Source organism: Euleptes europaea, chromosome 9 (assembly GCF_029931775.1).
Source record: "Euleptes europaea isolate rEulEur1 chromosome 9, rEulEur1.hap1, whole genome shotgun sequence".
Taxonomy (NCBI): domain Eukaryota; kingdom Metazoa; phylum Chordata; class Lepidosauria; order Squamata; family Sphaerodactylidae; genus Euleptes; species Euleptes europaea.
Window position 1 is genome coordinate 89,180,169 of NC_079320.1, and position 24,341 is coordinate 89,204,509.

At 46.6% G+C, this 24,341-nt stretch overlaps 1 protein-coding gene across 2 annotated transcripts in view; it reads right to left on the bottom strand.

The window, feature by feature from the left end:
• The window catches only part of CRMP1 (collapsin response mediator protein 1), a 61,902-nt gene that overhangs the window by 31,313 nt on the left and 6,248 nt on the right, over positions 1–24,341 (bottom strand). For both annotated transcript variants that reach the window (XM_056855995.1, XM_056855994.1), the window contains 7 exons: positions 15,845–15,933; positions 14,872–15,056; positions 10,959–11,123; positions 6,858–6,919; positions 4,601–4,681; positions 2,821–2,889; positions 562–682 (listed from right to left, as the gene is read on the bottom strand). In XM_056855995.1, the coding sequence (XP_056711973.1) occupies positions 562–682; positions 2,821–2,889; positions 4,601–4,681; positions 6,858–6,919; positions 10,959–11,123; positions 14,872–15,056; positions 15,845–15,933 (772 nt within the window). The remainder of the gene's footprint in view (positions 1–561; positions 683–2,820; positions 2,890–4,600; positions 4,682–6,857; positions 6,920–10,958; positions 11,124–14,871; positions 15,057–15,844; positions 15,934–24,341) is intronic.

Here is a 24,341-nt window from a genome sequence, read left to right on the forward strand (position 1 = left end):
CAAAAGAACTCTTGGTGCCTGGGGGGTGGGGGGAGATAAATTCTTCAATTGTGATTCTCCAGTTGAATAAATTATTTTTAATTATTTTTAATTATTTATTATTAAATTTATTATTAAATGTATATACCACCCCTCTCCGACCAAGGTTGGGTTTGGAGTGGCTCACAACCAATATAACAACACCATGTAAAATCAATTAAAAATCCTATTAATACATATAAATTACCATTTAAAATCCCCAATAAATCCACAGTTCTACATTTTCCCATGGCACCAACTGTTCTGTTGATTTTTCTTGTTCTTTTGTAGCACCTTGAAAACCAGTACTGATCTTGATGTGCCTTTAAAGTGGAAAGAAGCAGTTATCAGGCAACGGAAAAAAGTAATATTCCTTATGCCTGGCTAAGAACAGCCTCTTGTCCAACTACCCATTTAGCTCAGCAGCCCCCTTGGCCAACTGGCAAGCCAGCCCAACCCACCCCTGCTGGTCCTTTGCCAGAAAGTGGTGTAGTTCAGCATCTGCAACTGGGCATGACTGAGCAGGCCAAGCCCATCCCGTACCTTTCTTTCTAGCCAAGGAAATGATGTCAGCCGCGCTCTTGCTCATGACCTTAGTGACGTACAATGGACAGTTGATCCGACTGGCAATAGTGATGGCCCGGAAAACCGCTTCTGCTTCCAGCTGGAATGCAAACACAGACACACCACTGAAGTCAAGGCGTTGTTCTCCCGGCAGCACCTTCATGCGGGGAGTTCCGAGGGCCGGAACTCTCCTCCTGGTCACACCTTGGCTGTCTTTCCCCGAGTTGCCTCCGCAGCAGCTCTTTTCCCTTCCTCCCCTCCACCCTACTTGGTTTTTCCTGCTTTTTCTCCAAGCAAAGGATTGACCCTACTGTCCTAAACAGGCCTTTCCCAGGCCAGTGTTGCCCTGGCTGTCTTAGCAATCAGATGTGAGAAAACAGATTCAAATCATCCCTCTCCACCTGTCTATATGTCAGAAATGAGGAGTCTCCACAAGAGACTAAAAAGTTGTATTTACAATCAGGGCATAAGTTCAAATTTTAAAAGGTAAGTGTATATTTAATAAGAATCAACTACAAAGTCCATTGTGATCAGCCAGAGAATATACCCAAGGCCACCTCCGGGGAATCCTGCATTTCCAACTTCACTGCCTTCTACATCTTTCTGTTGCATCCCTCTTTGTTTATCTGCCAGACTGAATGGCCCCAACGACTAGGAAGGGAAAAGGAGGTGGGTAGTGGGGCTACCAGCCAACCAACAGAGCTACTTCATGGAAGAAGTAGGACTAGACGGTAGGGCTTGGCTGACTCTCCTCAAGCTGTCACCAGGGCACTCTGGCCTGCTTGCTCAGGGCAGCCCTGCTGTTCTTTCGGGAGCTCCCTCCCACAGGAAAGCATTATGGCCACCCCAATGGCAGCCTTCCCCCTCCTGTGCAGCGCGCCTCTCTTCCCTCCTTCCCAGCAGCACTTCTCTTGTCTGCAGTCAAGCAGATCAGGAGAAGGCAGGTGGCTGCAAAACGCTGAGGGAGACCTGCAAATGTTCTTTGTCAGCAGAAGAGCAAAAGAAAAGCAGGGAGGGGAGCAAATAAATATCCATAATGCTGACTCCTGTGATGTGGCTAATACCAAGTGAGGGCACTCTTCCCACACCTTTTACAGCACCAAAACGATCTACTTAGAATACAGTCTTAGCACTAGAATGAAAACAACTGTGAAACAACTTATTTAATAATCAAACAATGCCACTGAAGCAAGGATGTGCTTTTGCGGCTTTCAATCATCTAATGACCCCTCTGCACGGAGAACAGCTTCAGCAGTCTGGATCTCTCCCCACCCCTCACCCCCCACCCCCCTCTCCCCAGAAGACTCATGCAAAACAAAGCTGGCTGAGAATGTTGTGGTGGAGGCGGGGAATACTTGGCCCTGCAAAGGGGGCAGCACAGAGGGCTGGCAGGCTTGGCAGCAGCTTGGCCCCATCTCAATTCTGTGATTTGCAACTAGGTTCAATTCCCAGGCTTGTGACAAAAAATTTCCCTTGGCCATATTGGAAGATTCTCATGGGATGCTGTAAGGTCTCAATGCTCAGAGCAGATCTCAAAATGCGCTCACAGCTTCTGGAAGGCAGCCTCTGGAAGGCAATTTTCACACAGCTGCAAACATCACAAAAATGGGACTGCTGTGCTGTTGTTCAGAGACCAGCAGATCCAGCCTGGCAGGAGCAGGAAGCAAGACCTGAAAGGGTTCTCCCCAAAACGACACTGTTACAAGAAGCTTGTCATGAATAAAAAGGTAAAGGTCCCCTGTGCAAGCATCAGGTCATTCCTGACCCATGGGGTGACGTCACATATGTTTACTAGGCAGACTTTGTTTACGGGGCGGTTTGCCGTTGCCTTCCCTAGTCATCTTCCCTTTACCCCCAGCAAGCTGGGTACTCAATTTACCAACCTCGGAAGGATGGAAGGCTGAGTCAACCTTGAGCTGGCTACCTGAAACCAACTTCCGTTGGGATCGAACTCAGGTCGTAAGAAGAGCTTGGACTGAAGTACTGCAGCTTAACACTCTGCGCCACAGGGCTCCTTGTCATGAATATCCTCACAGAAATCAGCCAAGCTACTTGTACCAATCCCTTCATTTTTTTTTAAGCAGGGTGTTCTATATTTAGAGTGTTTTTATCCCAGAAGTGTAAGGTTGTGAAGTGCTGACTGATTGCCCACACCCTCCCGCATTGTGTGTGCCTACAACATGAGATCATTTCAACCTGCGACGTCCAGATCATCCGAACAGACGCCGGCTCCCTCACCTCCTCAGGCCTGCTCAAGGCATGCCCCTCTGGGCCGGTGATCCCCAGCTCAAGCATCCGCTTCTGTTCCTGAAACAAAAGTTAAGACATGTCTGGTCAGTGCTGCTTGTTTCAGCGTAAACACTGTCATACTGACATGGTGTGCCCCATCTGGAAAACATGCAACAGAAAGTACAGGGGTCACATGAGGAGGCCATGCAGACTTGCCACCAAAAATCACGTATGGGTCTCAATGAGGATGACTGAACTGCATCAGCTGCCGGGCAGAACCAGCCAAAGACAACGCCGGTCCCAGACCTCCCCTCAGAAGAACATAAGAAAGGCCATGCTGGATCAGACCAATATCCATCAAGTCCAGCAGTCTGTTCACATAGTGGCCAACCAGGGGCCTCTAGGAAGACCACAAACAAGATCACTGCAGCAGCATTATCCTGCCTGTGTTCCACAGCACCTAATATAATGGGGATGCTCTTCTGATCCTGAAGAGAATAGGTATGCATCATGACTAGTATTCCTGTTGACTAGTAGCCCTGGATAGCCCTCTCCTCCATGAACATGTCCACTCCCCTCTTAAGCCTTCCAAGTTGGCAGCCATCACCACATCCTGGGGCAGGGAGTTCCACAATTTAACTATACGTTGTGTGAAGAAATACTTCCTTTTATCTGTTTTGAATCTCTCACCCTCCAGCTTCAGCAGATGACCCCGCCTTCTAGTATTATGAGAGAGGGAGAAAATCTTCTTTCTGTCCACTCTCTCCATACCATGCATAAGTTTATAGACCTCTATCATGTCTCCCCTTAACCGCCTTCTTTCCAAGCTAAACAGCCCTAAGCATATTAACCACTCCTCATAGGGCAGTTGCTCTAGTCCCCTGATAATTTTGGTTGCTCTTTTCTGCACCTTCTCAAGCTCTACAATATCCTTTTTGAGGTGTGGTGACTTAACTGCTTCACCCAGGCAAATCTTCTTGGTTTCCTAGGATCTAGGAAAGTGGGAGGGATGGGCAGGCAGCACTTAGCGGATGCCGAAGGCAACACACACAGAGATGGCTCAGGGGGCACCGGTGAGAAAATAAGCCATAAAGAAACTTCTCTCTCTCTCTCCCTCCCTCTTTCTCTCTCCCTCCCCTTTTGCAATATCCACTCAGAGCTCTCTAGCAGACATAGTCCAGGTGGTTAATGACCTGGCCAGCTCAGATGGCCCTTTCCATGGAGACAGAGTCATCTCCAACTCATTCTGATGGGCTTCCCACTGTTCTAACAGCCAAGAAAGTTTTCTCGTGGTTGGTTTACTTGTAGTGGTTTCTCTGTCACACAGTAGAAGAGACTTCGCTCTCTAAATAAGCCGGTGCTTCTGAGTGCCCTCACCGTTCTGACAAATGCAACATGCTGAAACAGACAAAGTCCCCTCAAAACATGAACTGATCCACCACAAGTCACACATGAAGCTGCCTTCTACTGAATCAGACCCTTGGTCCATCAAAGTCAATATAGTCTACTCAGGCCGACAGCGGCTCTCCAGGGTCCCAGGCAGGGGTCTTTCACATCACCTACTTTCCTGGTCTCTTTAACTGGATATGCCAGGGATTGATCCTGGCACCTTCTGCATGCCAAGCAAATGCTCTACCACTGAGCCACAGCCCCTCCACAGCCCCTGCAGTGGCGGTAACATCTGCAACCAGGAATCCCCTGGCCAAATCACCAGCCCCTGGGGATGTGCCTCCCCATTAGTGGACCCAAAGTAACCCCAAAAGAAATGGAACAAAAAATATTTTCTCACCTGAGCTATCAAATCCCCATTTTCAGCATGGACCATGATTACAGCTCCGAGACTTTTCAGAAAAGCAAAGGCTTCATAGAGCTACATACAGGACAAAGGGAGAAAACCCAGTCAGTGACTATCTTTATCACACTTTATGACTACTGTCCCACTTTTGAATAAAGCTAGAGTCCAAGAAAAGCAAGCCTTTGCTTCTCTTTGAGAACAATATATTGCTTTCCCTGTTCTATCAGCCACTTATGGGAGTGGGAGGAACTACTGCCGTCCATACCCTCCCAACCCTGGGCCAGGTGTACTAAGTCTGCCGAGGGACCAAAGAAGCAATGCAATGCTGAGAAGGAACCATTATTCCTGTTGCAGACATGGTGGGTCCCGTTCCAAGTCTGACAGATGTGGTAAAGGCTCCTTCATATCTTGTTCCCAGCATAGATACCAAACCACATGAATTGTGCTGTTTACCACTCAAGACTCAGTTTTTGAAATATCTTAAAAATCACCCTCCCAGCCAACAGCCACTTAACATCTCGATAATTCAGGTGCAGTTTTCAACATGAAGCTCCATAATACCTCTGACTAAACTATTTTTTGCTATCAAATGTGTACTGTTTTGTTTATAATTTCACCTCTACAGAGTACCTACAATAAATTCATAATCTTTATTCTGGGGAATAAATCCAATCAAAACTGAACAAATTATGCACCTCTTCTTCCTACAGGACAATGCTGTTCCCCAGGAATAATGATCTAATGTATAAAAATACCAGAAACTTAAAAAAAAAAGTTTATATATAAATACAAAAAAAAGCTCTGGATAAACCGCTCCAGGACCTCATCATAAATTTTTTGAAAATATTTCCAAAATTGATCTGGAATTATGGGACAATTTATGGAAGAGAGAATTTAAATTTACAATAACCAATGAAATTAGAGAAAATTTATATAAACTGTTTTATAGATGGCATATAACACCAGTGATGATATCTAAAATGGATAGAGGAAATAGGGGATTATGTTGGAAATGTGGGAAGGAAAGAGGTACATATATGCATGTATGGTGGTTTTGCAAAAAAAATAATTTTTTTTGGATAAAAGTATTGAGGGAAACGAATAATTTGATTAATAGTAGAATAAAAAGAAAACCAGTATTTTGTTTATTGGGAATACCACCAAATAATTTGAGTGATAATGACAGGATTATCTGTCAATATAGCTTTGCTGCTGCAAGGATTGTAATAGCTAAAGTATGGAAGCAAGCGAATAAACCTTCAATCAATATTTGGAGAGAGAAATTATGGATGTATATGAGGATGGCCAAATTAATGGAATTCCTGCGTGGAAAAGATATGGAAGAGTTTAAACAAACATGGTCAAAGGCCGCCTCATATTGGGATAAGTTGGCAAAAATGGATTTTACAGTTATAATTAACAAGTTATAGAAATTAGAGTAACTTTATATCTTTGTGTTATCATAATGTTAAAAACTGTTTAGACACTTCTTCGGAAGTTGGGTGAAGGGTTACACTTTTGGTGGGTGGAGGGAGAAGGGATATCTTTTTTGGAATATCTGAATTTTATAACCAAGATTGTATTAATTAAGGTATATAGATACTCTTCTGATTTTGTACTTTGTATTGTATTTTATTTTTTTATAATGTTTGTTTTTATTTTTATATTTTTTAATTATTATTATTTTTGTTGTTGTTTGTTATGTTTGTTTGTTATAAAATTTAATAAAAATTATATTAAAAAAAGAAAATATTTCCAAAGAAAATATGAGATTTCTGAACGTCACAGCCTGTGATGCTTAGCCCTGTTGTATTTAATGTTTTTTTTTAAATAGTCTAGAATAAGAATCCACAGAAAGATCTTGGCAAGCTGCGAGTATATGAAAATCTCCTTGAAAGGGGAAGGAACCCTCTCCATGGTGCTGAAAACAACCAGTTTTAGAATTGAAACACTCCACCATTCCTTTCAAATACATTCTGTCCCAGTTCCATGTGTTGTGCTATCCAGACTTGCTACAAAACGTCAATGCAAAATAAAAAGCTTGCCAGGTTAAATCATATGATCTTCTAAAGGGTATAGCAAGAGATAGACACTCACACCTCTCCTGTTTCCAGAGGAAATGCTTGAATTCAATTAGTAGGATTTTTTCCCCAAGTATAAACTCCGTTCAAAAGTGACAGGAATGAGGCTCCATAAAGAAATGCCCGCGCACTGGGATGAATGATCCCAGAAGAAACAACATGCAGATTACCTGGCTGTCAGTCATTTGGTAGAGATCTTTGTAGGCCATGTAGACTTGAAAGGAATTAACACCTGTTACACAGGGGGAAATTAAGTCATGCAAAATCAGAGACTTAATAAGCACCTGTTTTTAGCATTGCGCAGCTGACAGAACACAGGGATATTAACAGTGGACATGTTAATTAACAGCTCTGAATTGCTAGCACATGCAAGAGGCTATTTTTTGTTCAGGCTTCACATTTCATCCAGCCTATATAGATGAAGCTTCCAAGTCAACTTGATCTCAGGCAACGGACAAGTAGGGAAGGGTAAGTAAAAATTTAAAAAAACCCTAGTGTTCATCTTATTCCGCCTTCTTCAAGAAATGTCTCCCAGTCTGGATTTTCACATTGTTTCTCCCTGCAATCCGACATGCCCCGTGTTATTGACACATGACTTGACACATCTGCTCATACATTTTGATCCAGCGAAGCCCAGTTTCGCCCAAGCTCAGAAGCCAAAACGAGAAGTGCCTCTGTGAATAGGGGGCTGGCTCAGTGTACATTTTATTTATTTACTTCCTTTATACCCCACTTTTCCCCCCAGCTGGGACCCAAAGCAGATTACATGGTCCTCCCCTCTGCCATTTTATTCTCATAACAACCCTGTGAGGTAGGTGAGGTGGAGTGTGTGTGACTGGCCCAAGGTCACCCCATGAGTTTCCATGGTGGAGTGGGAATTTGAACCTGGGTCTTCCAGATCCTAGTCTGATACTCTAAGCACTACCCCACAATGGGGTTATACAGCCCATGCAGTGTGTCACAAACCTAAAAGCTGTAGTGTGAGCTGGATTAAGGCTGCATGCAGGCAGAGGAGATCTGGAGAAAGCAAAGACCCAGAACCAGACAGAACGCAATCTTTCCACGCCTTCCATTTACGCCCCATGCAATCCTTGCATTATGTAGGAAGCAGTTTAAGTTAGGGAATAATAGCATAGCAGGTAGTTTGCACCAGGCGCTGAAACCTCAGGCAGGAAGAAAATAAGGGTTGCATTCAAATGCAATGCTTTTCACATGATTCTCTCATTTTGATCCCACATTAACCTATTTTAATATTCCAGTGTGCTTACTACAGCAACTTTTAGCAGCTTCACCAAAATCCTTAGAAAACTCTGCCTGCAGATTTCCCCTGTCTGACTGCAAAGATTCCCCCCAAGACATGCTCAACCTACCCTGAGCTCTCGGGATTCCCATCCAATCCCTCCAAAGCAGCTTGCAGTGACTTCACTCTCCACTGAGAAGTCCCTGAGCCCTTGAAGCTGGCCCAGCTTAACTGTCAGCACATTCAGAACCCGTATTAGGAGCAGCATATTCTAAAACCTCCTGCAGTCCTAGCAGGAGCAACAACCCACCAGGGACCCTCCAAAGGAGCCAGAGAGCTAAAAACCACTCAGGACCTCTTCACAGACACTTAAAACTAAAATCCATAGGCATGGCTCAGCATAGCTATGAGAAACAACCTTTAGAAATACACATCCTTAGGAAACATCAATCACAAACACACAGCCACAAACGCTGGGCACTTTCACACATGCCAAATAATGCACTCTAAATCCACTTTCAGTACACTTTAATGATCATTTGCAAGTGGATTTTGCCAGTTCACACAGTAAAATCCAGTTTCAAAGTGCATTGAAAGTGCATTGTTTGGCATGTGTGAAAGTGCCCACTATCTGTGAAATTCTAACCACCCAAACCCAAGAAATGTATTAAGTCACCCCCCACCCACTTAGTCCAAAAAAGCTCTTCTAAGATGACTGTGGATGCAAACTATGGGATGACTCCCACGTGGCAAACCCAGGTTGCCTTGAGTCCCAGGAGAGATGAAGGCCAGATATAAAGATTTTAAATAAACACTTTTCCCCTGACATTCTCTTATCATTTTAGCTGGCAAAGGACAAAACCCTGGCTCCCCTCGAGATAACAGGAGCACTTCCATTGATCCATCTGGCCTCCTTTAAACTGAGGAAGCCGCCCTTCCCTCAAGGGGGCCATGGGGGCCAAAAGCCCACTGACTTCTTCTCTGCTGGACACCGTCAACGATGGCCAAGAGCCCAACTTGCAAGCGACGGCCTTCCCATCCCCAAATATCCAGACCTCCTTGCCCAGGGAAAGCAGGTTCTTTTCATTAGTTTGTTTATATATTGTCGAAGGCTTTCACGGTCAGAGAGACACTGTCCTTCAGTGTTACTACTCTGAAGATGCCTGCCACAGTTGCTGGCGAAACGTCAGGAAAGAAAATTCCAAGACCACGGTTACACAGCCCGGATAACCTACAAGAACCAGTTTGTTTATATATTTGCCACCTTTCTGCCTCACTTGAAGCACTCAAAGTAGCTGATAATTGATTTAAAAATATGCTATAAGATGAAAAAACACTAAAAACACAATGCTAAAAACACTAAAAAGAAACCCAACAACTAAACCTCAGACAACCCAACAGCTTCATTCAAAGACTTCTGGAATAAAACCACCTCCAGCTCATCCCGAATGTCCTCTCAAGACGGCACCTCCTGAGAGAGGGAGTTCCACACCTTCTGAGCAGCTTCAGACAAGGCCCTCCCAATCAAGGGGCTCTGCCAGACAAGTCTCAGAAAATACAGCTTCACAGAGGAAGGCCAGGCTTACTGACCGCCAACCCTGGGCTGTAAAGGACGGAGAACGTCATTCAGGAATGCTGGATCAAGTTTTCTGGCTTTCAACCACCCTCAGAGTTGCCACGGTGCCCTTGCAGCTCTGAGTCAAACCAAATAATCAGGGCTAGGTACAAACACCGAAGCCCCCACCCCCACCCCCCAACGCAGGCCGGGGATCGTCCGCACCGGCTCAGTCTGGGAGGCCCAACTACCCTGGGATCCAGCACAAGGCAAACACAGAATCAAGGGCCGTCCCCTGCCTGCCCTCGGAACCTGTGCAAGGAGAAAGGCGCATGAAGCACTGTAAACTCACACACACATCTTGCAGCCGGAAGTAACAAACCTTGTGGTTGCCCAACCACAGCTGTTCCCAATGCCAGGCCTCTTGCACCCGCATGGCGCATCTACAGGGCACCAGGCACTAAAGAGGCAAGCCTGTCAGCCCTGCTTGGCCATCCTACAGCCATGCCAGAGGGACCACACACCCTTTCCCTCTTTTCAGCGTGGACAGTTGACTCTGCCTTGGCAGCCATGCCAGGGTGAAGGTGAACCTAGAAACTCTCACCCATGGGCCAGTTCAAGAGGGGAGCGGCTGATCTCTTTTGCAGGTCTCAGCCCCACCTAGCAGCCCTTAGCCCAAAGAGCAGGCTGTGTGGTTTGGCATACCTTAACTTGCCAATGGCCCTGCCTGTCTCAGTGGCCATAGGGGCTTGGGGGGGCATGTGGAAGGGCCAACAGGTGGCCCCACCTGGATGGTCCCACCCCTGGACCAATCTGATTTCCTTCCAGAAGAAAGAAGCCTCTACATCTTATGACTGCAAAACTGCTGCCTAGAAGGTCCTCTGTGGAGCACACAAGCAAGATGAAGGGCACCAACCACCAGTGGTGACTTTCTAGGCAAAAACTGGAATGCTCCACCTCTTTTCTCCATCGCCACTGCTGCTTATTCTGCAACCTTTGGGGGGGGGGGGTTGCACATAGATCTGTGTAAAAATTGCCTCCAGCAGCCATGACAGCAATGGCTGAGAAGGTCCAGAGGGATCACTTAAGTTACTCCTGAGAAGGCCTTCCATATAGATAGGCCTGCTTGCCTGTCACCATAATCAACGGCACCTCTGCCAGACCATTTTCAGATGCAAAACCTGCATGTAAAAGTCATCCCACACCGACAGGAGACTGGATGACAGCAAGAGAGGAAAACATGCTTGACTGGTGGGGGGGGGGGCATTCCGGCGGCTCCCTAGAAAGTCCCCCCAAATGGGAGGCACCGAGCTCTGACCATCAGTACCTGTGCTACTGAATTTGGGAGAATCACACAGGAAGAGACCCCAGGCTCACCCAACCTTTAAATTAATGGCTAGTCACCTTTTCTCTTTAAAAAGCCTCCCGTCCCCTCTGTGTCCCATCCCCCCACCTGTACCCTGGCCCATTACTGACCTTTATCTTGCACCAGGATGTCCAGTTCTTCCCGAATCCCATCATACCAGTTGGTGATATCCACGTGGAGAGAATAATCACAACACGATTTGGTGTCTGCTGCCTCGTGCCATTTTTCAAATGAGGTTAATAAACTGGAGCCGGGTTCCGGAAGGACGTGGTCAACTGCAAGGAGGAAGGGGCACAAACCGTGCCGTGACTGTGGGGATCTGGAGCCATGACCAACTGCGTGGCACCAGCAGAAGCATCTCACAGAATCGTATCGGAAACAAGCCAGGCCGCAAAAGCTCTGGTATTGTTTGGTGTGTTGTTTTCAAAGGTCTTAAAGAAGCCAGTCAGTTTCTTGGGGCAACGAATTTATCCATCCCTTTTTATCCTGCCCTTTCTCCAAGAGGCGCAGAACAGCACACGTGGTAAATCTCCCCCCAGTTTTATTCACACAACAGCCCAGAAAGGTAAATTAGACTGGGCAAGGGTGACTGGCCCCCAAAGTCAAGAACAGCCTGGTAGGTCTGAATGCTCTGCAAGGCTTTTAACCACCCAGTTTGTTATTTTCCTGCACAAATTCCTATGCACGCTTCAGTGCAAAGAGGCTCTTGCAGAGGCCCCATAAAAAAACACAAGATGGGTCTTGGCATAAGCAGTCAGGGCCACTGAACGGCCATCCAACGCAGGGAAGAGGAAGAGACCCTCACAATATTCCAGAAAGGAGGAAGCAGAAGTCTATTTCCTTGGAACTAAATCAAGGCACCAACTCCCCTGATGAAAGAAGGGGGGGCTGCTTCTGTGAGTCCCTCATGGAGCAGCCTCTGACCAAAGGCTGTGCAGCCTGAAGCTCTGTGCACAGGGGGCCTCCTCGGGGCGGGGCCAGGGGTGAGTACTGAGAGCTCAGAGGCAATTGGCTAGAAGCATGGGAGGGTTCATGCAGACCTCTTTCAAACTGGGCATGGACCGATGGCAAATGTGAAACTGTTAGATGGATCCTAGCTAGTCCAGAATGGCACTTGCCAAAGAGAACTTTCCTGCCTGCCGCTGCAGCCCACCGTGCCCATAGGGAAGCATGCCTGAGGGATCAGGGGACCTCCTGGCTCAGCTCCCATCCTGCTCCAGCCATATCCTCCCATCCTATCTCAAGCAGGGGGCCCATTATTCAGCCAGCTGTAGGGCTGTTGGGAAAAAAATTGGTATAATTCGGATTCGGCAAAATTCGGCCTGTTTTGATTCGGGCCATGCCGAAGTCCAAACTCCCCCACTTCGGAAACAGATCTGCCCCCCCCCCCCGCGCCTTCACGGGCTCCCCATAAGGCGCGCGGGGGGGGGGCTTTAAATAGATCTGCGCCTCCCAGCCGGGAGACGCAGATCTATTCCACGCCAGGGAAGAGGGGGATGGGACTCCCGGGAAGAGGGGGGATGGGTTGTCAAGCCCCTCTGCGCTGTCTGCGCAGGCAGGGCAGAGGGGTTTAAAGCCCCCCCGCCCCTCTTCCCAGGACTCCCGGGAAGAGGGGGCATGGGTGGTCAAGCCCCTCTGCGCTGTCTGCGCAGGCAGCGCAGAGGGGTCTTTCAACAGATCTGTGTCTCCCGGCCGGGAGGCGCAGATCTGTTTAAAGACCCCCCCCGCGCGCCTTCAGGGAAGCTCCCTGAAGGTGGGCGGTGGGGGAAGATCTGTGCCTCCCGGTCGGGAGGCACAAATCTATTTAAAGGGCCCCCCGCGCGCCTTCAGGGAAACTCCCTGAAGGCGCGCGGGGGGGGGGAGATCTGTTTAAAGGGCCCGAATTTGCTGAATTTATTCAGGAACACCCTGAACTCGCCGAATTCGGTTCCCCGTTTTCCCTTTTTTTAGTTCGGTTCAATCTGAACCAAAAAACTGCCGAATCGGGGGAAATTCGGCTGTTTTTCGGTTCGTGCTGAACCAAATCGACAGCCCTAGCCAGCTGTTCAGACGTGCTTGCAGGAATCCAGCTGTGTTTACTTCATGTTGTTGGCACTGCGTGCCTATGCCTACCCTCCATCAAAATTGCTTGCTGAAAAAAAACCCTGAAATTGGTGCTATTAAACCAGGGCACTGTTTCTACCATGGGGGACTATTCCTGGTGTGAAAAGTGTCAGAGTGCCAATCAGTTCAAACTGAAAGGAATCCCAGAGATCTACTTCCCTGATGTAAATAAACAGAGGGAGAGGTGTGCCACACACCCTTTAAGGCGTATCACAAAACAGAACCATTCATTGGTTCTTGTAGGTTATCCGGGCTGTGTAACCGTGGTCTTGGAATTTTCTTTCCTGACGTTTCGCCAGCAACTGTGGCAGGCATCTTCAGAGTAGTAACACTGAAGGACAGTGTCTCTCAGTGTCAAGGGTGTAGGAAGAGTAATATATAGTCAGAAAGGGGTTGGGTTTGAGCTGAGTATTGTCCTGCTGAGTATTGAGCTGAGTATTGTCCTCAAACCCAACCCCTTTCTGACTATATATTACTCTTCCTACACCCTTGACACTGAGAGACACTGTCCTTCAGTGTTACTACTCTGAAGATGCCTGCCACAGTTGCTGGCGAAACGTCAGGAAAGAAAATTCCAAGACCACGGTTACACAGCCCGGATAACCTACAAGAACCAATGAACTCTGACCGTGAAAGCCTTCGACAATATTTAGAACCATTCATCTTTGTTATCACAATAAAGGGATCTATCAGATGTTATAATTATACCTGATACGTGTGTATGGGGGTGCTGATTCAATTTTCTCAGCTGTAAATCATCAAAAAAAACACATTGCATAAATATATCCTGTTTTAAGTCACTTTGAAAAAAATGCTTTCTGCACATACCCCGTGTCATTTAGGGACAGAATAATGCACCTGATTCACATCCAAATCCACACCTAAAGCTTATTGGAGAAGTATTTGCTTTCACTGCAATGCATTCCTAAACTGTGAACACAGCAATTGTGTTTGCACACACGTACGTCAGACAGGGTCACTTTCAAAGGAAGCCAGGATGGGCGCAGCTCCCAGTCAAACGTACTCTTGGTGGCAAAGCCACATTTGTGATCCCAAAACCAGTAGAAGGCTCTCTGCTGAGCAAATGTCTCTCTGCATAAGATTACTGTGACGAACAGCACAAAAAGCAGAAAGGACTAAGATTATGGAAAATAAAGAGATATTTTGAAATGCAATAAAATAAAAAGATATTTTGAAATTCCATAGGTGGGGGGAATCAAAAGGGTCAGATTCCATGGATGTTCTGGCTGGCAGAAGTGAACAAACATGAAGCTGCCTTATACTGAATCAGACCCTTGGTCCATCAAAGTCAGTATTGTCTACTCAGACTGGCAGCAGCTCTCCAGGGTCTTTCCCCCACCTTCCTCTCCTTCCCAGCAGCCCATGGAGGCTAGGGAACCCTCAAAGACAAGAGGCTAGGATTGCCAAGTCCCTCTTTGCCACCAGCAGGAGGTTTTGGGAGTGGAGCTAGAGGAGGGTGGGGTTTGGGGAGGGGAGGGACTTCAATGCCACAGAGTCCCATTGCCAAAGCGGCCATTTTCTCCAGGTGATCTGATCTCTATCAGCTGGAGTTCAGTTATAATAGCAGGAGATCTCCAGCCACCACCTGGAGGTTGGCAACCCTACAAGAGGCCCTGAGGTCAGGAGGCTGCAGCGAGGATGGGAATCAGACAAAATCTACCCTCTTTCCACTTCCTTCAGTGGAACGGCCACAGGATCTTCACTGAGCAGCAGCTCATGTGTCCTCTTTGGCCTTCAGCCAACCCATGGCAGCCACGTTATGCTCCTCAACCACCCTCTTTCTGGAGGGCTCGGGCCCTGTCCCCGGCCACACGGCACCAGGAAAGCAAGTTCTTTTCCAAGTCTCCAGCAAAAGGAACACCTCTCGCCTTTTCAATTAAGTATCTCGCCAGGACTTACTGATCATGGTGGTTCCTCCTGCCAGCGCGGCCTTTGTGCCTTGGTAGAAGTCATCCACAGCAGTCATGCCTTGGCAGGGCTTCTGGAGGTAAGTATTGACATCAATGCCTCCTGGAATAACCATTCGTCCATTGGCCTCGATGGTCTTCACTCCCCCTGGAACAATCAAATTCTCGCCTATTTGCCTAACAAGAGATAGGAAGAGCTGTTCATTCCACTTTCTAGAACCACTGGGCTGGATCCTACTGACCCATCGGCAAAGAGAAGCACTTTCTTCAGCTACAAAGAGTCTCCCCACTGATGCATCTGCGGAAGACTCCTTGAGCTAGAGAAAAGAAGAAGAAGAGTTGGTTTTTATATGCTGACTTTCTCTGCCACTTAAGGCAGAATCAAACCGGCTTACAATCACCTTCCCTTCTCCTCCCCACAACAGACACCCTGTGAGGGAGGTGGGGCTGAGAGAGTGTGACTAGCCCAAGGTCACCCAGCTGGCTTCGTGTGTAGGAGTGGGGAAACAAATCCAGTTCACCAGATTAGCCTCTGCCACTCAAGTGGAGGAGTGGGGAATCAAACCCAGTTCTCCACATCAGACTCCACCGCTCCAAACCACCGCTCTTAACCACTACACCACGCAAGCAACAAGTCTATCAAACGGGATCCATGTGAACCCATCATAGCAATCCTGAAGATCTCAAGTGTAAAAATCAAGTTTAAAGTCTAATCTATGACATTTAACTTAGTATCATGCACACACAATGCATACTGGAATCTAACTTTTTAAAAGCTGTTTTTAACACAGCATCTTACAGAAAGAGGAGGGGTTTGCAATTTCTGCAAATTTCTGGCCACACATTCCTCACTCTATTTTTTTATTTCATGCAACTGCTGAGATTCACTAATGGATTTTGAGCTGGCCAGAAATGTAGACAGTATCAACAGGCATGTAAAGAAAGCTCAGTGTTTTAAAACTAACTTTATAAGTCCATCTTCGAGGTACACGTCTGCATAGAATGAGTGGTCATCATTGATAATCCGTCCACCTTTAATGAGTAGCCGATCACTCTGGGGGGGGGGGAGAGATCACCAGAAAAAACGGAAGTAAAATATAAATGAAAAGATTTAGGCAATTCAACTACCATCAAAACAGTTTGCCATTAAACCTCACCAACAGAATGCAGAAGACATCTTACGGTGTACCAGGGCTCACCAAAAGAGCCAGCCAAATTGCTCGGCTGAACTTCTCAGACAGAATCTGTTCTCAAGATACATCTCTTGTTCAGTAAAACTGGGTACAAAACAAAGTGGAACCATACAGCTTTCATCCTGGAGGGAGATTTTATCCACCGTTTATAAAACTACCATAGGAAGGGGGAACCCACAGTTTTTACCCACCCAATGGCTTTTTGGTAATATGGGTAAGAAATGTCACACAAGCCCTTGCTATCAAAAGTCTCCCTGATTCGCAACACTTCACCCAAACTAAGGCTGCGTTGCTATGTCTCCACCTCCAGGAACTGACACAGACAATGGATGGATCCAGCCGAAGGCCACACAAGGAGCCTCCATCTTCCTGGCTCCCCCCCCCCCACTAGCACCCATTTCTGATCATGGGAGAATTCATTCCCAGGATGTCAAGACCCCCATGCAGATAGTAGATCAGGAGACTTTCAACATCAGTACCCAGTAAAAGCAACAACAACACCTTCAGCAACAACAGTGATATCTTTATATCCCCCCACCCCCAGTCCCACAGTTCCTATTATGAGGAACAGGGGTGGGGAACCTATTTTCCACCAAGGGCCATTTGGATATTTATAACATCATTCGTGGGCCATACAAAATTATCAACTTAAAAATTAGCCAACCAAGCCCCAAGCAGACAGCTGCCCCAGATGACACCCCCCCCCCGTGTGGGCAAGCATGGAGGCATCCAACTAGTGGCGCACTCGCCCACCTGGTGGCACAGGATGGTCTGTTGTACCAGCTGGGCGTAGCAGTCCAGCTGCACGCCGGAGTTGCTCCTGCTCCGCATGGTCGGGGCCGGATTCTACAGCCGGCTCCTACCTCCGCCTGCAGGGATGAAATGAGGACACACTGGCTAAGAACTCCCCCCCCCCGCACATTCTGGCCCTGCCCCCTTTAACCCCTCCATTGTTGCCACTTCCGCCCCCAGCCCTCTTGTAGTACAGAGGGAATACGTTTCTTCATGGCCCGAATGGGAAAGGGTTAACACAGTTTCTTGGGCGGTCCTAGCAGCTCCATAGCTAATGACTCTTCTGCAAGGGGAAAAAGGATTCCTTTTCTGGGCAAAACAAACTCACATCTGCCTTGAATAGAGACTATTCCTGTCCGCGGGAGGGGGCGGATCACCAGTCTTAAATCCTGAGCTAGAGATCTGCCAGGACCCACGAAGGGCCAGACCAAATGATTTCACAGGCCTTAAATGGCCCCCTGGCCTGATGTTCCCCACCCCGGTGTAGATGAAAATAACAGGGCTTTTGTAGCAGTGACCCCCACTCCACAGAATTCCCTGACTACCACAGTCCATATAACCCCCCCTCACCTATTTTGCCAATACTTTTTTTTTTAAATTCCAGAATAGGGGATGCACTTAGATATACCCAAGATGAAAATAAACCTGAAATTAGCTGATCCGGGTTGGCTCGGGGATATCTGAAATGACCCAAAACACTCCTAAATTTGGGAAGTAATAAAAAATTTACCTCCAGGAATTTAAGGAGTTTTGGGTTTGGGGCATCAGGAGCCAAGATAGAGACAGAGGAAGCTGGTAGGCCAAATGGCTTGTCTACTCCCATAGAAAATAATGGCCCTTGAAAATTTAAAGGAACTGGAGACGGCAAGTAGCAGCTGATCAGGTACGCCTCTCCTTGGAGGGCGGGGCCTGCCCTCCATGAGAAATAGTGGGGCCCTTGTTTCTTCTAGGCAGCTGGGAGGCCAGGTCTACCCATAGAAAGTACTACCCCCCTAAAACACACAGTGAGGAAGACACTGCCAAATTACTTCCTCTGGGGATTGGGGAAATGGGGGGCAACTGCTAAAATGGTCCTGAATTTTTAGGAAACCCCCCCCCAAAAAAAAAACCACTGGAAAAACCATGAAATAGTAAGGAGAGTCCCAAAAATCTGGAATAATGAAAAGAATTCCTTACCAAATTTGGACCAGAAATTAAACCAAAATTTGTTGATGCACATACCTATTCCAGAAGGAATTTCCCTGACCATAATGATATGTTAGCAGTATAATTCTAGATCCTTAAAAAGATTATGCTGGATTTGTATCCTGTTTTTAAATGCTGCCTCACTTTCTGATTGAAGAAGTAGAGTTGTTTTTTATATGCTGACTTTTTGGGCCACTTAAGGAAGAATCAAACCGGCTTACAATCACCTTCCCTTCACCTCCCCACAACAGACACTCTGGGAGGTAGGTGGGGCTGAGAGAGTGTGACTACCCAGCTGGCTTCATGTGGAGGAGTGGGGAAACCAACCCGGTTCATCAGATTAGCATCCACCGCTCACTCGGAGGAGTGGGGAATCAAACCCGGTTCTCCCTATTAGAGGCCACTGCTCCAAACCACCGCTCTTAACCACTACACCACATGGGCTCTCTGATTGGTTGTATTGTGCCTTGTATATTTTTGTTCAATTAATTTAATTGTTACTTTCAGAACTTACATTATACAATGTGCTTCATAGTAGTATTTTAATGTTATTGTTCAGTTGTTCTAAATGAGGTGAACAAACCCGCACAGGGGCTAGGGGCACTGTGGGGATCAGCTCTGCCTGACCTGTGCCCATCCGATAGAACATACTCTGAAGCATTTGTAAAAAAACAGGGTTCCTGACTATGCACAGAGAGCCATTTACACACCAGGTTCTATACACACACTCCAGTGAACGTGCAAAGTCAGGAGCGGAAAAGGGAGAGGGGTTTGAATACCCCTGTAGAAAAGAGTTTAGCGTGAGCATGTATAAGTGACATACATGTGCCCCCGCAAGCTGGACGCAGCTCTCTAACCACACCCTGCCAGGAGTTTGCAAAGTGCCCTGTCTTGATGGTCCAAGGTAGTCATCTAAATCAGCAGGGTTAGCAAACCCCAGCAATCCACTTTGTGGGGCTGATGAGAGCCAGCGTGGTGTAGCGGTTAAGAGCAGTGGACTCTAACCTGGAGAACCGGGTTTGATTCCCCACTCCTCCACATGAGCGGCCGACTCCTATCTGGTGAACTGGGTTGGTTTCCCCACTCCAAACATGAAGCCTGCTGGGTGACCTTGGGCCAGTCACAGTTCTCTCCGAACTCTCACAGCCCCACCTACCTCACAAGGTGTCTGTTGTGGGGAGAGGAAGGGAAAGAGATTGTATGCCGGTTTGATTCTCCTTAACAAGAAGAAAAAATTGGCATATAAAAACCAACTCTTATTCTTCAGATGGGCTACACTGAGCTATACACAACGTTTCTGGCCCATTTCCACATCCCCCAACAGGTTTCTCAAGTCCCAAGGTGATTCCTGCGTTTGCTTACCAAGGGCATAATGAATTAATCCTAATTCATTTTTACTCCCTGTCCAGGTAAAGAAGCCGCCTCTGGCCTCTTCTGTTTTCCCTTGCTGGTCAGAGGCCTTATCGATTGTCTTCATTCCATTATCTCAAATTGCGTTCAACAAGTTCATTGCTTGTTCGTCTGTTTCCAGCCAGATGCACAGTAAGCATCTCCGCTGCAGAAGCAGTGGAACAACCCCCCAAACCTTTCACGCTCGATTTAATAAGCGTTGTTTCCAAAGCATTACTGGTCATTATGGCAGGCAAGATCCCAGCTGCTAAATCAAAGCACAAAGCTGTGCAAGAATCTGACTACATCTTCTGTGTCAGGGACTTTGGAACTTATAAATCAGCCTCCCCCAAAAAATCTTCACTCTACCCTCAAATTCAAATTATGACTTGATTATTTTGTTTGCAATATGCCTTTAGGAATGCAGTCTGAATAAATTCACACATTAGCATGCCTAATAATAAAACCCAGATTCAGTGGATAACTTTTAGCATTCGTGACAGCTTCAAACACTGCTAGGCAGAGCTAATCAACATAAAGAAGACAACAGGAATGTGTTGCCTCTGATTAGAAAAGTTAAAGCAAACCAAGCAGTTTATGTTGCTTTCTCACAGGAAATATCTTTCCCATAAAGAACATCCTGTCGTTCTGAATGTATTGGGAGGCTTGAAGTAACTAATCTGTATATGCCCACAGATTTGTGTTGCTGTTAGACAGCTTTTAAAGGCACAGGAGTCCTGCCAGAAAAGAAAAAAGGGGCAACCCCAGGAAACAGTGAGCTGTATTTGGCGGGGAGGGGCACATAAGAACAATCACATCAACTGCCCAGGTTGCTCCCTATATCAGAGATGGAGGGGGGATGCTTCTGCAGAACTGCTCATCATAGCATATATGTCAATTCACCAAGGGGCACAGGCATGTTTTCAGCATGCGAGATGGAAAAGACAGGTATCAGTTTGCTTAGAGGCTTAGTGGGGGCAGCACACCAGGCATGTTGGTGCCATTTCACTTCTCATTGGCCATGTGCTCGTAGCTTACCATAGCAAAGCACACTGAATAATGCCATGGGGGAATACGTGTCTAGCTGCTTTGAAACAGGGACAATTAGCAGCAGGTTTGTTTTTTAATAACTTGGAATTCCGGCAGCATTGGCCAAAAAAGGGAGGGGTTTCTGTGTCATGGGGGGGGGGAGTTCCTCTGGGTGCGCAGAAAAACATTCTATTATAAATTAAAAGGAATAGTTTGCTGAGGGCTCACCTGCTCACCATGCCTTCAGGAGCAGCAAAATGCTGAGGACAGTTGGGTCACGGGGAAATGGGGGCAACTGGCCTGCTCAAGCCCCTGGTACTCTGAAGGGGAGTAAGTGCTTGGGGAATGCCCCTCACTGCACAGATCTCCTGACTCAGATCTCCTTCCCACTCGTCATCCAGATTTCCTATAAGCTTTTAGAGATTCTGATCCTTTGAAGGAACTGGGGAGGTGGATTTATTAGTATCTAAGAAAGAACTCCTCTGATACGAATTAATTCCCACCCCACTCCCAATTCTTTCAGCTGTGAAGGGCAGCAGAGCTCCTAATTTAAAGAATCCTAGAAGAGTGGGGGTGAAAACAGGGTTGGGGGATGTCAGGTGCCCTGACCTGGATAGCCCAGGCTGGCCCGATCTTGTTAGATCTTGGAAGCTAAGCAGGGTCGGCCCTAGCTAGTACCTGGACGGGGGGCCTCCAAGGAATACCTGGGCGTGACGTGGAGGCAGGCAATGGCAAAACACCTCTGAATGTCTCCTGCCTTGAAAACCCTACTGTGTCGCAATAACTCGGCTGCGACTTCAGAGCAAAAAAAAGAAAAAGAGTGGGGGAGAAAACAGGGTTGGGGGATGTCAGATGTTAAGCACACATTCTCTGACCCCAGTTTCACAATCAGAGAATCCATGTGCATCCACACCAGTATCTCCAGTGTATTTATGGTGTCATCCTAAGCAGATCTACTCAGAATCCTACTAAGTTGTATTCGCTGGCACTTATTTCCAGAAGAGCGTAAAGTGTATGTAGGAATGTACTGCTATATCATCTATTCCACCAGGAGCCAAATGACTTGTCAGAAATCACTTGCTGGATTTAATTTGCTGTTTTCCCAGTTTCTAAGCTTGCTGCCAGGAGCAAAGGTGGCATGGTATAGCCTGATGTTTTCAGATCTTGGAAGCTAAGCTGGGTCAGTACTTGGAAGGGAGACCTCCAAGGATGACTCTGCATAGGAAGGCGATGGCAAACCACCTGAGAGGGGATATAATAACCATCTGCAAGTACTTGAAGGGCTGTCATATATAGGATGGTGCCAAGTTGTTTTCTGCTGCCCCAGAAGGTCAGACCAAAACCAATGGGTTGAAATTTAATCAAAAGAGTTTCCGTCTAGACATTAGGAAGAATTTTCTAACAGTTAGAGTGGTTCCTCAGTGGAACAGGCTTCCTCAGGAGGTGTTGAGCTCTCCCTCTCTGGAAGTTTTTTAAGCGGAGGCTAGATGGCCACCTGTCAGCAATGCTGATTCTATTACCTTAGGCAGATCATGAGAAGGAGGCCATCTTGGCCATCTTCTGGGCATGGAGTAGGGGTCACCAGGGGAGGTAGTTGTGAATTTCCAGCATTGTTTAGGGGGTTGGACTAAATGACCCTCGTGAACAGTTGGTCATAGACCCAACCAGAGGGGAGGCGATCCTGGATTTAATACTCTGTGGTGCTGCCATTGATTTAGTGCGGGATGTGGATGTAGTTGAGCCAGTTGGCAATAGTGATCACAATGGCATCAAAATTTAATTTATATGCAAGTGGGAAAGTGACTGGGAAATCTCACACAATTACCTTTGACTTTAAAAGAGGGAACTTCTCTAAAATGAGAAAACTGGTAAAGAGGAAGCTGAAAGGAACAGTTAGGAGGGTTAAATCTCTTGAAAAGGCTTGGGGGTTACTCAAGTCCACATTACTAGAGGCTCAGCTAGCTTGTATACCGCAGGTCAGGAAAGGTAGTAATAAGTCCAAGAGGTCACCACCATGGTTAACGGGTAAGGTGAAGGAAGCAATTAGAGAAAAAAAGTCTTCCTTTAGAGACTGGAAGGTTTGCCCAAACGAGGCGAACAGAAGCAAACACAAACTTACACATAGGAAATGCAAGCAGATAATTAGAGATGCAAAAAAAGATTTTGAGGGGCATATTGCTAAACACATCAAAACAAACAATAAGAAATTCTTCAAGTATATTAGGAGTAGGAAACCAGCTAGGGAAGCGGTTGGACCATTGGATGACAATGGGAGTAAAGGAAAGCTAAGGGAGGATAAAGCGATTGCTGAAAAACTAAATGAATTCTTCTCATCTGTCTTCACTGTTGAAGATACAGGGCAGATTCCGTCTCCTGAACAGAGATTTTGGAGAGGGGAAAATGAGGAACTGAGGCAAATAGTGGTAACAAGGCAGGAAGTCCTAGAACGTCTAGACAAACTGCAAATTAACAAGTCACAGGGACCAGACGGTATTCATCCTAGAGTTCAAGAACTCAAATGGGAAATTGCTGAACTTCTAACAAAGATATGTAATTTGTCCCTTCGATCAGCCTCTATACCAGAGGACTGGAGAATGGCCAATGTAACACCCATTTATAAAAAAGGTTCCAGGGGGGACCCAGGAAATTACAGGCCAGTTAGCTTAACGTCTGTTCCGGGTAAATTAGTGGAAAGCATTATTAAAGATAGAATTGTCAAGCATATACAAGGGCAAGGTCTACTGGGCAAAACCCAACATGGCTTCTGTAAGGGTAGATCCTGTCTCACTAACCTATTAGAGTTTTTTGAAAGCGTCAATAAGCATGTGGATAGGAATGAGCCTGTGGATATTGTGTATTTGGATTTCCAAAAAGCTTTTGACAAAGTCCCCCACCAAAGACTGCTAAGCAAACTTCATAGTCACGGGATAAGAGGACGTCCTCTTATGGATTGAGAGCTGGCTGAAAAATAGGAAGCAGAGAGTAGGAATCAATGGTCAGTTCTCCCAATGGTGGGATGTGAGCAGTGGGGTGCCTCAGGGATCTGTGTTGGGACCGGTGCTTTTCAACCTGTTCATCAATGACCTGGAGTTGGGGTTAAACAGTAAAGTAGCCAAGTTTGCAAATGACACCAAATTATTTAGGGTGGTTAAAACAAAATCGGACGGTGAAGAGCTCCAAAAGGATCTCTGCATACTGGAAGAATGGGCATTAAAATGGCAAATGAGATTCAATGTGAGTAAGTGTAAAGTGATGCATATTGGGACAAAAAATCCCAACTTCACATATACACTGATGGGATCTGTGCTGGCAGCAACAGACCAAGAAATGGATCTTGGGGTGGTAGTGGATAGCTCAATGAAGATGTCAACCCAGTGTGCGGCTTCTGTAAAAAAGGCAAATTCCATGCTGGCTATAATTAGACGAGGAATAGAGCATAAAACTACTGATATCATACTACCCTTGTACAAATCTATGGTGAGACCACACTTGGAATACTGTGTACAGTTCTGGTCACCACACCTAAAAAAGGATATTGTAGAGCTTGAGAAGGGGCAGAAAAGAGCAACCAAAATGATTAGGGGACTAGAGAAACTGTCCTATGGGGAGCGGTTAAGACGCTTAGGGCTGTTTAGCTTGGAAAGAAGGCGGCTGAGGGGAGACATGATAGAGGTCTATAAAACTATGCATGGTTTGGAGAGAGTGGACAGGGAGAAGTTTTTGCTCCTTCTCCCATAATACTAGAACACAGGGTCATCTGCTAAAGCTGGAGGGTGAGAGATTCAAAACAGATAAAAGGAAGTATTTTTTCACACAACACATAGTTAAATTGTGGAACTCCCTGCCCCAGGATGTGGTGACGGCTGCCAGCTTG